The sequence below is a fragment of the Colletotrichum fructicola genome, assembly GCF_000319635.2.
Source record: "Colletotrichum fructicola Nara gc5 chromosome Unknown KSG_Nara_v1_contig06, whole genome shotgun sequence".
NCBI classification, from domain to species: domain Eukaryota; kingdom Fungi; phylum Ascomycota; class Sordariomycetes; order Glomerellales; family Glomerellaceae; genus Colletotrichum; species Colletotrichum fructicola.
Window position 1 is genome coordinate 4,057,609 of NW_027094056.1, and position 14,219 is coordinate 4,071,827.

General features: G+C 55.0%; 4 protein-coding genes across 4 annotated transcripts; 2 read left to right on the forward strand and 2 right to left on the reverse strand.

The window, feature by feature from the left end:
* Positions 1-474: 474 nt before the first annotated feature.
* SAP8 (Candidapepsin-8) lies at positions 475-1,950 on the forward strand (the record flags this gene model as incomplete). The annotated part of the gene is made up of 3 exons (XM_032032779.1): positions 475-697; positions 754-1,002; positions 1,052-1,950. 3 exons carry the CDS (start codon positions 475-477, stop codon positions 1,948-1,950), a joined length of 1,371 nt encoding a protein of 456 aa, XP_031887983.1.
* A 716-nt stretch (positions 1,951-2,666) lies between these two features.
* Positions 2,667-3,767, forward strand: CGGC5_v011377 (Glucan 1,3-beta-glucosidase; the record flags this gene model as incomplete). Its single annotated transcript, XM_066152524.1, has 4 exons — positions 2,667-2,932; positions 3,032-3,386; positions 3,420-3,432; positions 3,529-3,767. The coding sequence occupies 4 exons, from the start codon at positions 2,667-2,669 to the stop codon at positions 3,765-3,767; spliced, it is 873 nt and encodes a 290-aa protein (XP_066008184.1).
* A 6,448-nt stretch (positions 3,768-10,215) lies between these two features.
* CGGC5_v011378 (Zinc-type alcohol dehydrogenase-like protein) lies at positions 10,216-11,223 on the reverse strand (the record flags this gene model as incomplete). Its single annotated transcript, XM_032032775.1, has 1 exon — positions 10,216-11,223. The coding sequence occupies one exon, from the start codon at positions 11,221-11,223 to the stop codon at positions 10,216-10,218; it is 1,008 nt and encodes a 335-aa protein (XP_031887979.1).
* Positions 11,224-11,672: 449 nt separating this feature from the next.
* On the reverse strand, positions 11,673-12,716 carry terF-0 (Kelch-like protein terF; the record flags this gene model as incomplete). Its single annotated transcript, XM_032032774.1, has 1 exon — positions 11,673-12,716. The coding sequence occupies one exon, from the start codon at positions 12,714-12,716 to the stop codon at positions 11,673-11,675; it is 1,044 nt and encodes a 347-aa protein (XP_031887980.1).
* Between the last annotated feature and the right edge of the window lie 1,503 nt (positions 12,717-14,219).

Genomic DNA, 14,219 nt, shown 5'->3' on the forward strand with positions numbered 1-14,219 from the left:
ACTACGGATACCCAGATTTCCATGGATTCCCCATATGCTAAATCAGCGAGTGAGGTCACTCGTCCTTTCCCCTTTGGTGCTGCAGGTGAGCATTTGGAGCTGCAGGGCGCCTAGACATTTGCTCCACGCATTTTTCTTGGCCTGGTCACTCTCGACCACCAAATCCACCTCGCCGTTCGCTTCGGATTGACGCTACGAGCCTGGGCGTCCACTTCGCCAAGGCAACACTCAGGCCGGCTGCTTAAAAGCATTACTATCCCACTCTTTTTCCTTGGACACCCCCAGTCGCTTGCCTCCTCCGTCCCCCGATCTCAATTTTGGGATCCCCTATCGAGCTTCGCTTTTGATTTCTAGATTTTGCATCTATTTCTCAAGAGCAGCATAGCATCGCGTCCCTGATCTCTGTGGTTATACATCTCCAGCGCGCACCTTCGAACCGGCCCGATCTCGAGAACCTCCGACACCCGCATCACTATGGTTGCCCGTTACGCCTCGATCGCCGCTGCCCTCGCGGCAGGCGCAACCGCCCTCTTGGTTCCCCGCGACGAGTCCAGCTTCGGTTCGACTCCCGGCGTCCTCTCGTTGCCCGTGTACCAGGATATCAGACTGCACCCGCTCGAGAAGCTTCGGAGGAGAGCCGTTTCGGACACGGATGTTCCAGTTATTAACGTTACCTCGACGACGTACTTGATTGAGCGTAGGTGGAACCGGACCACCGTCCGAATTGTCGCATCCGACTAACATGCGCAACAGTGGACATTGGAACTCCCGGGCAGGACACCAAGGTCGCCCTCGACACTGGCTCCTCGGAGCTGTGGGTGAACCCCAACTGCCAAAAGGCCGGCAGCACCCAGCAGGCTCAGTCGTGCCGCGCCAACGGTCAATACGATCCCGACAACTCCAGAACCTCGGTTGTCTACCAGAACACCGGCCGCATCAAGTACGGCAAGGGAGAAGTCGCGCTGCAATATGTCGCCGATAACATCACTCTGCCTGGCAGTGGTATGTCTCAAAATACTCATGAGCCTCACCAACAACTAACAAATCCCAGACATCGACCTTTCTCAGGTCATCTTCGGCTATGCTACCGACAGTGTCGACCTTAACAGGGGTATTCTCGGTCTCAGCTTCGGAGAGAACAAGAACAACACCGGCTACCCTACCGTTGTGGAGGAGATGAAGGCTCAGAACGTTATCGAGTCTTTGACTATGGGTATTGCGCTCGGAACCAAGGATGAGCCCACCGGCAGCGGTCTCATCTCCTTCGGCGGTGTCGACACCAAGAAGTTCAGCGGCAACTTGCACTCCGCCCCCATCCTGGGCCCCCAGAACGGCGAGAGCTTGTGGAGATACTGGGTCCAGCTCGACAGTATTGCGCTGAGCAAGTCTGGCAGCAGCAAGACGACCTACTCCAACTCGCAGTTCCCCGTCTTCTTCGACACCGGTGCTACGCTCAGCTACTTCCCCTCGGCTGTCGTCGACTCCCTTGGTTCGGATCTCGGTGGTCGCCTCGACTCCTCTGTCAATATGTATGTCGTTCCGTGTAGCACCTCGGGTACGATCGACTTCACCTTCGGCGGCTTCACCCTCCAGGTGCCTATTTCCGAGTTCATCTGGGAAGTTTCCGACAACGCCTGTGTCCTCGGAGCCGACAAGGCCAGCGATGGCTCTTACCTTCTGGGTGATTCATTCCTGCGCTCCGCATACGTCGTCTTCGACCAGGAGACGCCAGCCCTGCACTTTGCTCCCTACGTCAACTGCGGCACCAACCTGCAGAAGATTCCCCTTGGCGCCAACGCCGCGGCCAAGTTCAGTGGAGAGTGCTCGGCTAGCAACAGCAGCAGTGGCAGCGGCAACAGCAAGAACACAGCCGGCCGTGCCTCGGTCAGCAGCCTCTGGCTTGTGGCTGGCGCGCTGATGGCTGTGCAGGTCTTCATGTCTTTCCTTTAAGCATAATGTAATTCAACGGCTGGCTTTTCATGCATGAGTTTGGAGTTGGGGTTGGACAAACAAACAGGGTTTGCATCAGCAATAGAGACGACGATTTGGGCCTCCTGTACATGGCGGATTGCTTATACCCTACTCCCCTGGCCTGGGGCTACATAGTATTTGCTTAGTGAACACACAAGATGGTTATCTTGCATCTTCTGCTCATGACGTCACATGCGTGAATTCAAGCTGCTTTGTGATTGATACTTGAGTTATTGGGTCTTTGGGAAAAGGTTGGCTTTGTGGATGTCAAGCTATCGGCAGTTGTGTTGTGATTAAACAAGGAAGTCAGGCATCGCGCCTTCCCACTGGTTCATCCAGAGTTGTGAGGGAGGTGCGGGAAGTGCAGCATGGATCCCTGCTGTATCTACGCCTTCCATATTGGGATATGCCAGAAAGCCTCTTTCCCCAGCTTTGCTGTTGCTTCTTGACGTTGACGGCCACACGGCACCTACCTAGGTGTGGAGAGAACCTTTTCCCTACCTTTGTTTCTGATGTTGCTCGACTTCTCAACGTCGGCCCTTTGCATCTCCACCACATCCACCTCATCTCAACCTCGATTCCTAAGACCGCATCATCTACGACAGATCATTTGATAATCTTTCCTTTTGCTCAAACCCTAGAACCTATCAAACTGTCGCTCACAAAGGACTTCAAAAAGAAAACCGGCCACCGCCATGCGTCTCGCGGCAGCCTTTCCAGCCGTATTGGTCATGGCACCCGGTCTCGCCGCAGCCACCGGAGCCCTGGGCTTCGCTCTGGGAGCGAAGCAGCCGAACGGGCAATGCAAGTACCAAGCCGACTACGAAGCAGACTTCAGAGCGATTCGAGACGCCTCCGGAAGTACTATCGTAAGAATCTACGCCGCTGACCAGTGCAACACTGCCAAGGAGATCCTTCCCGCTGCGAAGAAGGAAGATTTCCAAGTCATTTTAGGCGTTTGGTAAGTTTCCCGAGTTTCCCAGTGCACCAATCACGGCCACCCTGTCAGCCAAACTTTGCCGCAAACTGTAAACTCAGATGCCGACTGACTCGGATGTAGGCCCGACACGGAGGAGTCCTACGCCGCCGACAAGGCCGCAATTCTGGAACACATCTCCGGCTTTGAGGACCAAGTGTACGCCGTGACGGTCGGCTCCGAGTCCCTCTACCGCGGCAACTTCACCGGCCCCGAGCTGGCCGACAAGATCAAGGACATGCAAAAGTCCCTTCCCACTATTCGTATCGGCACCGCGGACAGCTGGAACAAGTTCCAAGACGGTACCGCCGATGCTGTCATCAAGACAGCCGACATCTTACTCACCAATGCCTTCTCGTATTGGCAGGGCCAGACTCGCGACAACGCCACCGCGTCGTTCTTCGACTCCATCATGCAGGCGTTTGGTCACATCCAGCACGTCAGTGGGTCACTCAACAAGCCTGAGCTATAGGTTGGCGAGACAGGTACGCTGACTGTTCCGTTCCCCTATTCACTTCTCGTGATCTGCGCCTTGATCTGATCTTCGGTCAACGGTGGCTAACCAATCCGTCCGAGCTTAGGCTGGCCCAGCGAGGGTGCGAAGTACCAGAAGGCCGAGCCTGGCAACGACAATGCCGCGGCCTTCTACAGAGAGGGCGTCTGCGGGATGGTCTACTGGGGCTTCAACGTGTTCTTCTTCGAGGCCTTTGACGAGCCCTGGAAGCCACATGCCATTGGCGAGGACGGCAACGCAGCCCCCGAAGTGCACTGGGGCGGAATGAAGGCCGACCGCACTCCCAAGTATTCCCTCCGATGCTGAAATCGCAGCCTGATGTGAGGAAGCTCGCGTGAACACCTCGTGTTTTGGGTCAGCAATCAGATGGCATGGGCGGTGTTTTGGCCGTTGCTACGAGTTATGACGTCGAGATGGTAGATACCCTATGAGAAGCTAGACAGAAGAGATTAGTCTTTTTACACTCTGATGCCTTTTTGGGAAATCGATGAAGAGGCGTGAAAACTGGCGGCCCAAAAGACCCACGATCCAGCCGACATGTTCTATTTTCTGAGCATCTGACGCGTCGTCCCAAGGTCAGGATGTCTCGGGACCGAACATGGTTCTCGAGGCCCGCCCAGGCACTGCGTCTGCCAATCTTGCTGCAGCGAGGAGTGTGTGCGCCGGTACGTCCTCAGTGGCCCATTCTCCGTGTCCGTCAGTGAGCGCGAGCGTGCGAGGTGGGCGCGGTGGCTCACTACCTTACTGGCACGACTGGCTGGGCCTTCGCCTTTCGCACTCCAGTCTGCACCTAGGGTCAGTGTTAAGGTTATGGGATTAGAGTTTCGTGCGGCTCGCGGTGTTACAGTTTACAGAGGATAAAAGTCCCGTAGCCGCGAGGTGGGGAAATCCCGCCCCCCCATTCACGGCTGGGCTGGAAGTCACTTGGCCAGGCACGCTGCGCTGAGTGGTGGGAAGACTGGGGACGCGGGAGGGAGCGCCTTGCCTGCGCTGCTGCAGCACACAAACTCACGGACCCCTAACCCCGCGCCGCGCGGATGCAGGCTGAGAATCTGAGGCACGTCGGGCATCACATTCAAAACACGTTCCTGACGGGGCGCGACCACCGCCACGGCACCACCAAGGAAGACATGGCACCTAACCCTGGTCTTTTTCTGGGTGGTGTTGTTTTTGCTGTGTATGATTTGCAGTCGGATGTGAGTGTCACCGTTCTTAGCGAGCGGGGGGCTTGTTCAATATTTTCATTTTTTGTAGTTATCTGAGGTTTGTGGTTTTGGGGGTGATATGTCTAGTATATGGTAAAAATTGGGGAGTGGAGAAGAGAAATGGAAGTGCCGAGGTTTCTTGATCTCCGTCTATCCGCTCAGTTGCGCTGGGTGATATAATCATTTGCGGGAGGCCCGGGTCGGACGTCCGGCAGAGTGACCATCACCACACCGAGGTGAGGGAAGGTAGAGGGAAGGAAGAAAGCCTCGGATGCTCATTAGATTCTCATAGCAGACCATACCCAAATGGTCGCCGTAAACCGCTTGAAAAAAAGTAGTCCTCCCCCCGTGGACTGGATGAAAATGCCGTTTGTAAGGAGCCGCTGATGCTGATGCTTGGTTGTGTGTCGTGAACCCGTCACGGGATGTTGGGAAATATTTGGTCGTGGATCGCTTGCTTGATGTGGTAGTTGGCGACGTTGGGAAAGGTGGACGGATCATCGGTGTTGTGTGTCATTGCCCAGTGATGCTTGGCTGCAGAAGGTGTCTCCTGTGAGAATGGCTTCTGAGGGCTGACGTGCCGGCCTGTCACGCTTTTCCCGGTCGCGATGCGATTACGGTGTTGAGGTGGATTTCATGATCTTCTCAAAGGACTGCGGGTCGTGTTAGTAAATTGAACAGTTTCTGATGTGGACTGTAGACTTACGCGCAACCCTGCGGTGTCGTGACGCCGAAGAAGCAGTCGCCAGAGTTGGCTGGTACCACCTGGTTCTGCTTGACGGGCGTGATGACGACGCCGGCGGAGACCATGGCCGCGCACAGCGTCGTCAGGAGAGCGATTGAGACCTTCATCTTTGCTGGTTTTCTGTGGTGGAGGTCGTGGGAAAGAATAGGCTGCTCAGGATAGCTGCCTTGCGTGCGTTGCGGGTCGGACTGGAGCGCTGCTCTCAATATTTGTCCCCTTCTAATCCCTCTCTCTTTCTGGTCGAGATGTTTCCCGTTTTTCCTGAGATTTCCTTAAAAGAGTGATCGTAGAGTTGTCGTCGTCGGACTAGCGACGAGTCGAACGGGTCGGGTTGGTTGGAGGTGTGGGTGAGGGAGCGTGGAGCGTGAAGAAACGGGAAGTGTGGGAGTTGGGTAATTTGGGAATATGTATGCAGAATAAGATTTGTTCAGACCAGCTGGTATGCACGGTTATTGAAAGAGAGTGTGTGTTTGGGTAGAGACTGCGTTGCGTGATGCAGGTGACTTTTCGCTTCCTTTCGCGGGTCTGAGGTACGAAAGATGGAAGTACTAGACTTTTGAGGGAGGAAGGCAAAATGGACGAGAGGACGGGGTGGTGGGTGTGGTTAAGAGGCGGCGGAAGGTGGTGTGCAGCGTGCAGATCTCTTGGCGTGCGTGCGGTGCCGTGCGTTTGCGTCGAGAGGCGTTTTGGTGGTTTGGGGGTTGGTGGTGGTAGTGTGGTGAGACGAGGTGAGGCAAAGCGAGTGGAGGGATGGATGATGGGATGGTTTTGCGTGGTGGTTTAGCAGAGCACATAGGGAAGAAGAGAGAGGGAAGTGGGAAGAGGGAATGGGACGATGATGGGCTGTGACGAAACTCGTCTCGACAGGGGTAGAGGGGGCACACTACACGGTACGGTAGATACGGTAGGTACTACTGGGACTGGACTGGACCTCGGAGGGACGAAGCGAGGAGAGGGGCGGACGTGAGTGGTCACTGGCCAGTGGTCAGCGGTGAGCGGACTCCTCGTTCAGGTACGACGAGTCCAGTGCCCTGCCCTGCGGGTTAAGAAATTTTGACTATGCCGCTATCGATGCTAAGCATTTGGCGACCAGGGGGAGGCCATCGCGGGCAGCAGGGCATGGGTTTCCTGAAGGGGAGGAGGACCGAGATGAGCGGGTGGAGTTTCAGGGTTGAAACCCAGCGCTGCGCGGTGCGCGATTACGGTGAGAGTTGGTGGGAGTCTTGGGATCATTTGCCATTATTGCAAGTGCAGGTTGAAAAATGAAGCCGAATCTTGGCCCGTACGATGGCTCACGAGAGGCCATCACCAGACTCAGAAGCTGGTTGACTCCAAGGTCGAGGGCGAGGCGCTTGTGGCGACGGCGGGTGCAGCGTCCTCGGAGAAAAAGAGGGCGTCAAGAGGACTCCCGCGACGATCGTTAGAGGCTCGTCCTCCTCTTCTTCCAGCGCCCCAAGGGATTAAGGTTGTACGGACGGTACGTATCTCGCAGCGATTGGGCACAAGGACGGTTTATGGCAGATTGGCGGTGGCCAATGAGCGCCGTGCTGGCCAGGGGGCTCCAGATGTTCTGGAACGGCAGCCAGCAGGATGGGCGGCAATTCGGTGCCTGAACCCCTGGGACGTCGGGTGGGGCGCCTGGTTGGACGCGCCAGGGACACCACGGGACATGCGACACCTGGGATTCTAGCGATTTCAAGCCCGCGCCACAACCTGCGGATTTCCCGGGCTGGTGGGTCGATGGTGGTGCTTTTACACTACGACTGCCTAGGAAGTAGTCACACTAGGCTGTACTACGCACTAAGTGTCTTTTGCCTTTTTTGACGGTTCAGGTACGCGGGCAGATTTGGGATTGTGGTTGGTCGTCTGCGTTAATCGGGACAGGGATGGAAGCCCTTTCTTACTCCAACGAGGGCCAGAAGCTGGAGAAGCTGAGAGAACACGCGCAGGAGGGCGCGGACGCAGGGACCGCGGGAGGGCGGGGAATTCAAGGGGCAAAAGCCAAATAGACCATACAAAGAAGGCTGCACTCTGCAGAAGAGTGCCAGAACGAAGTTTTGTTAGTTGATGCTTATGGCATGGACAGAGACTACGGCGCAAACTCTACGACTCCAAGGGGGTGAGGGGGAAGGGCTCACGACAGGGCGAAACCTGGCTGGCGAGTCTCTCACGCACATGGCGCAGCAGAGGCGTGCCTGGCTGAGACAGGGGCTCCGCTGTCAGCCTGTCACTCGACAAAACCTTGGTGCCTCTGCGGATACGCAGGACTGTGAGGAATGCGGGCCACATCCTGGGGTGACAGATTTCGGATTCAGAACAACCTCGACGACGACCCAAAATCCCAAATCCCTCCCTTCCCCCTTTGTCATTGGTGGCTTGTGTTCGATATCCACTGCATTGACAGTCATCAGTCCACAATCACACCCCGTCAGTGTTTAATCGGCGGGATCCCTGGCGCTGATCTGGGAGATTTCCCTCCTGTCTCCCTTTGGGGGCCAATGCTGTCGTTCGTGGATCTCTGGGCGACACCTTCAGACTGAGGGAGGCGGCGGGCGTGACGGCTGGGCATATGATCTTCCAAAACTTGACGGGGGGCTCGGCGGGCTTGGGAGGATGATGGACGCGTGGGCGTGGGCTGTGGCTTGTCTCGACGAGGAGGATCTTCGTGATCCAAGGGCGTAATGTGTCGTTCGCGATCATGCTCTCGCGACGCATCACCACGGCTATCGAAACCTCGTTTCTCGCCCATATGCACACACTCAAGGGATGGCACGTCTCTACTTTCCCTCCCTCCCGCACCTCCCTCCACAAATCACCAACAACCCACACAGCTAGAACCTGCTACAGTACTCCAGTAGCGTGTGGTCGGAAACCTGCACGCGCAGAGGCTGTCGCTTCCATGTCCCAATCGGTATCGCTGACGAGCCCAACTCTCCCTCAATCACCGGCAGAAACTTTGCCGGGTCCCACCCTGAGCCTCCGCGGGTGCCAACCTCTGCAATGCCGTCGAGCCCGTAGGGACGAAGGCCGCCCATGAAAGGGGGCAGAAACAGCCATGCAGCAGTGGGAGAGGGGCCGCGGTGCAGAAGGGAGCACGAGCCAGGCACGGCGCGTTCTCCGCTGACTTATTCGTTCTTGCGGCTCTGCCGTTCCGTTCCCGGGGGAGACGGGACCTGATGCGCTGACGCACCTCCCGCGGGTGTTCGCTGATCTTTTGATACGCCTCGGGAGAAACGTGATGCTACCTTACCCTTCCCGCCCGGATTTTCATGCTGCACTCACCAAGCGATGTTCTGGATCGCGTCCGTGGGTTGTGGAAACAGCGTGTTTGCCATCTTCCGGTTTTGCAAAACATTGAACGATTCCATCTGTGAGGCACGTCTGTCCTGACTGGTGCTACCGGGCTCGATCGAGACACTGTCTCGGTGCTACTCGACTGTTGTTGGCCCGGAGTGACACAGGAGGGTCTCACGACCACCAAAATGTTGAACATGCAAAACGGGCCGTTGGCATCGGAGGAATGCGTCCGAGTCATTGGACGCTTACGCGCCCAACGGGCAAGCGGCACGAGGACCGTTGAAAAAATCTTCGTCATTCGTCATTCGTCATTCCTGGGCCGTGCTTGGGGTTTCGCAGACATCAAATCCGCGTCGACGTCATCGCCCGTGCCCTCGATTTCAGACTGGCAATGTGATACTCGTTGATGAGGGAGGCCCACCTGCATTTTCGTAAGCTTCCAGAAGCCGTCTTCCCGTCCGTGGAAGGCGCATGTTTTGTCTGTGAATGACTAAGTAGGTTATTGACTAAGGTATCGGCGATTCATGGGATCTCGTCGGTGTTAGACGCAGATCTCGCTAGGATGGACCAGACGAACCGCTTTCGCCACCTTCGATCTGGGTACGAGAGTTTGGGAGCACCCGCGATCACTCATGCATCATTGGCTCACTGGTCGTGGCTGCTGGATGAGGCTGTCAGCCATCACGCTCAAGGCTGCAGTCGAATTTTGCAGCCATTAGAGGAACATTCTGTCACTTTCGTTACGTCGAAAGAAGCTCCTGAACTCAAAGGCGAGGTGTGCTCATTGTGTAACGTGAACCTAGAATCATGTCCCCGTCACCACGTTCCCGTCATGCTATTTTGTTCTCATGTTTCATACGGAATGGCATAGCTTATTCAGGTATCGAGAAGGTTATTGGAAAGCCTCTGATACGGGCTGCCAAGCGATTCTTTTCGAGGCGATTGGACGTCTTGTGATGAAGTTGATTGCTCCCATTCGAGGTCCCAGTAGCCGTGTTTGCAGAGGCTTCTGGTTTTTAAATACGTCCAACCGTACCTCATCGATCGGTGATGGACATCTAGAAAATTCTACGCGAGATCTGAGTAATACCTTGCTGGAGCCTGGTGTGAAAGTTCACCTTATTTCAAGATCATCGAATGGTTCTATGTACGGAAGATAGAGCGCCATAGAAAGCAGAAACCAGCATGGCGAGGGTTAAAGTTAGCTAACATGCTGTTAAAGATGCTAGAGTGGAAAGTTTTACTATTCAGCGGATGGCGGTTATATCTCAAATGACAATGGGCAGACAACGAGAGAGGACGCTAGTAATAACAATATATCCAGTTTAAGACGATTTAACAAAATTGGACATGCTTAGCACTTCCCCCAATCGTCGACTATTCAGACGTTAGACGCCAGGTGAAATGTCTTTTCTTTCCAATCATCTTAGCCACCCTGATTTGAAAAAGCATGGCTTAGGCAACAAACAACCATTATTCCAATCAAAATTATTACAGGCCTTTTATATCATGCTGAGCCAATACGGACGATTATCTTCCCCGTCGTTCTTCCCAGCCTTAGCTTCGCGTAGGCTTTCGGCGCGTCGGGCCACTCAAACTTCTCATCAATCAACACCTTCACCTCCCCCTCGACTACCCAGCGACCGACCTGTTCCAAGTCCTCTCGACTGGGGCTGACCCTCACAGTCTGGAACCGTCTCTTTCCACCGCCCAGGAAACCTGGTAGCATGTTCCTGCGCAGCATGCTGATCATGGATTTCTGCATGGCAACTTGGACAAAGACGCCATCGGGCTTGAGGAAATGCGGACTACTCTCATACAGACACTCCGGGTTACCGACGTTGTCGATGGCTACGTCGAAGATGGACCCCTTCGCCTTCAGTTCGGCCAGGACATCAGATGTTCGGTAGTCGATCACCTCATCCGCTCCGAGGCTCTTGCAGAGGTCGACATTTGCCGTGGAACAGGTCGCAACGACGTATGCACCGACGGCTTTGGCGAACTGGATCGTGAAGGAGCCAACGCCGCCGCTCCCGCCGTTGATGAACACCTTTGAGCCAGGTTCCAAATGCTCTTTGGGGAGTGATTGAAATGCAGTCAACCCAGCCGTGCCCAAAGCAGCCGCATCATCGGGGTTGACGCCCGTTGGAAGAGGCGCGATATGGGAACACGGAGCAACCATGAGCTGACCCAGGCTGCCGAACTTGGGAAGCTTGGTCCCGATGCTCAGTGCGCCAAAGACGAGCTGGCCCTCGGACAAGTCGTCGGCGCCATTTTTGGCCTTGATACGGCCGCAAAAGTCCAGGCCTGGACTTGATCGGGGCTGTATCATGAGCTTTCCGAATACGGGGATCTCTGGGAGTTTGTACTCGACGGGGTTGATGCCCGCTGTGATGACTTCGATGAGGACATGGTCCTTAGGGAGAGAGGATGCGTCTGGTGGAGTGGCGATTTTATTGAGTGATAGGGAGTTCTCGAGGGTTTTGGTGATGGTGGTGTATTGCCAGGCTTGCATTTTGCTGGTTGAGACGCAATTAGTTGCGTCAGGGTTCTGGCGGTGGTATGGATCCTTTCAGCGAGAAGGACTACGATGGAACCGGGCGGATAAGCTACAAATATAAGGCAAACGAGGTCGCAGCGTACGCTCAACAACATCGCTTCAATTCATCTACAATTACTCTCAAGTCAAAGTCCGCATCCTAGTTGTCGAGTTGCAGGGGTAGCTTAAGGTTATCTCGGGTTCGGAATGATCCTGGTCCATGTTGCGGAGTTTGCACCCTCAACTTGCTTCCAATCTTTGGAGATAGCGAATGTTGAATTTTCTTTCGTCTAAGGACAGTCAAATTTGGGGAAGAAATAAATTGGTGGCTAGCTGGATTGGATGGTGTGCGGCTAGTTTCCTCCGTAGCTCATGCGCGCCCGCTGATCCCAACGAGCGAAAAGGGGCGGCGGCGTTTGATCCGATTACCACTTGAACGAGCCAGGATGCAAGACCTCCATGTTATCAACGATTCCAAAGTCACGAATGCCACCGCCAGGCGTGTAAATGCTCCCGTTGAACGCAACCGCCGCCATGCCGTGGCGGGGTGTGTTCATCGGCCGGAGCTTCTCCCAGCAGTCGCCGCGGATGTCGTACACCTCCGTCTCGTTGAATACAAACCCAGCCTCCGGATCCATATTTCCTTCGCCTCCAAAGGTGTAGATGCGCTGCCCGAGAATAGCCACGGAAACTCCTCCCCTGGGCGTGGGCATGCGCGCGGGCTCGCTCCACTGCAGCGTCTTGAGGTCGAGGACGTAGACCGTGTCGCGGACTGCGGTTTGGCTTCGGAAGCGGCCTCCGACTACGTAGAAGCTGTTGCCGACGACGCCGCCCCCGGCATGCTCGCGGCCTTCGGGGAGATTGGGCAGAGTTTCCCATTCCTGGGTTTTGATGTTGTAGGATGATACGGTGTCGACGGTCTCTTGGAGCCCGTCGGCTCCCAGCTCGAGCAAACTGATGCCGCCGGCGACGATGATCTTGTCACCATACGCGCCGAGGATGGAGCTGCCTCTCTCTGTACCCTCGGGCATTGACGGGAGCTCAGTCCACTTGTTGGTGACAGGGTCGTATTCGTAGCAGTTCGGAAGCGCCCGGAAGGCGGCGCCGCCGGAGAGCCCGCCGAGAACGTAGATCTTTCCGTTGGTAGAGATGGCGTTGGCGTGGTTCATGGGAATGGGCAGGGGAGCAACGAAGGACCACTCGTCCTTCGGGACGTTGTATTTCTCCACCGAGTCAATGGTTGAGACCCCAGTAGGCTGACTTGCATCAGGCTCGATTCCCGCGATGACGTAGATGTCTTCACAGAGAGCCACGGCGGCGTGTTCTTGACGCGGGCCCCCGACGAGTGGGTTGAGAACTTCCCAGGTTTCGCTGGCGGAAGGGGTGCATCGTGAAGGCGGCGGTGCGGCTTCCGACTGTCCACTGAGCAACTGTAGCAAGGCAAGAGAGAACGTAAGTTGTTTGAACATATTTGCATGCGAAAGAGGGGTCCGGGTTCGGTGTTGTTAGAGGTTATTGGGCTAGTTGGTGTAGTGTTGTGTGATGATGAACAAACAACAAACCACATTCGACGCTGACGATCTGCCTCTTTAATAGGAGTCACTGGCCATTCGCGAAAGTGCAACTTCTCCTGATGTCTATATTGCTAATACGAACGCCAAGGGATTGCCCGGCCTGTAAACTTTGATTATCAACTACCCGCGCCAACATTTGCGGTACGAAGGTGACAGCCAATATTGACAATTCTTCAACTTCGTGAAGCTCCGTATCATCAAGTCACTGAAAGAGAAAATAAGACGAACGAAGCACTGCCTCTCGCGGCCCATGTGAATGACACAGCATTTCGGGTACGGTCCGCCTCTATTCTTGGTGCTGCGCCCATTAGCAGCTGGAAATTCCGCGGAGAGAAGTCATAACCAACACAATGGTAGTTTCTCGACGGGCTCTCAGGTCTCAACCAAGCATCACATACGTAAATGTGTTACGCACGTATTGCCATTGCCAGCGGAGTTAGGCTTCTCCAATGAAATTCAGCGCACTAGTCAAACCCAAGGCATCATCATGAATGGCCAGATTCTGATCATCATTCTCTGTGGTACGGTCAAACCCATCTGAAATTACCCTGTGCAGCATCCTCGTTATAGTTAGGGGTGTCCGCATTGATGTAGTTCACAGGCCAATCAACCAGCTCTTGCCACTTCGAAGTAAGCGATCTCAAGATGGTGTTCATGAGATGACTTCCCCAATCTTTCATGAACCAGAAATGAAGACCCCCTTCATGAAGAACAGTGCAGTAGTGTACGAGCACAACTAAAGCTGCTGGGTGCTGGGCTTCTAACAAGGCCATAAATCCACTGCTGAGGACCATTGGCCAAGACACGGCAACATTCAACGCCAGAGTTGACGCAGATGCTATTCCGACGCTATCTCGCAACCCAGAAACTGCGCCCTCAACAAGACTTTTGGCCTCGGGACTCACATCGTCTGGATCCATTTTATCAACAGCACCCGTAACGCTCCGCAGTAAAGATTCCAATAGCTTACTACCTCCAGAATAACGATCGCATTGCATGAAATCCCTTAATATGCCATACCGCACGTTTTCCTTGGCTGAAGTCAGGACACCGCTAACCCCTCGGATAAGGGTAAAAATCTCTAGGATGTGGTCCACTCCCAGCCGGAGAGGGCTGTGCAATGCCGGGCTAGACGCGGCGAATGAACCGATGAATAACATTGATGATGCGGCAAAGAGGGCGTGGCAATTCTGTGGAGTGACGTTGGAAATCTCGGCGTAAACTCCGCGAATCGCGTGCTGTTGGTGTTGTAAGCCCAGTGAAAGATTTTCCTGTCGCTTCTGCGGCTCGAGGGTTGCAAGATGGAATGCGGAGACTGCGAGGACCTGATGCATGAGAAATGGATAGTCCGCCGCCACCTGGGGTATCTTATTTCTCCATGTATGTAGATTGGCGCCG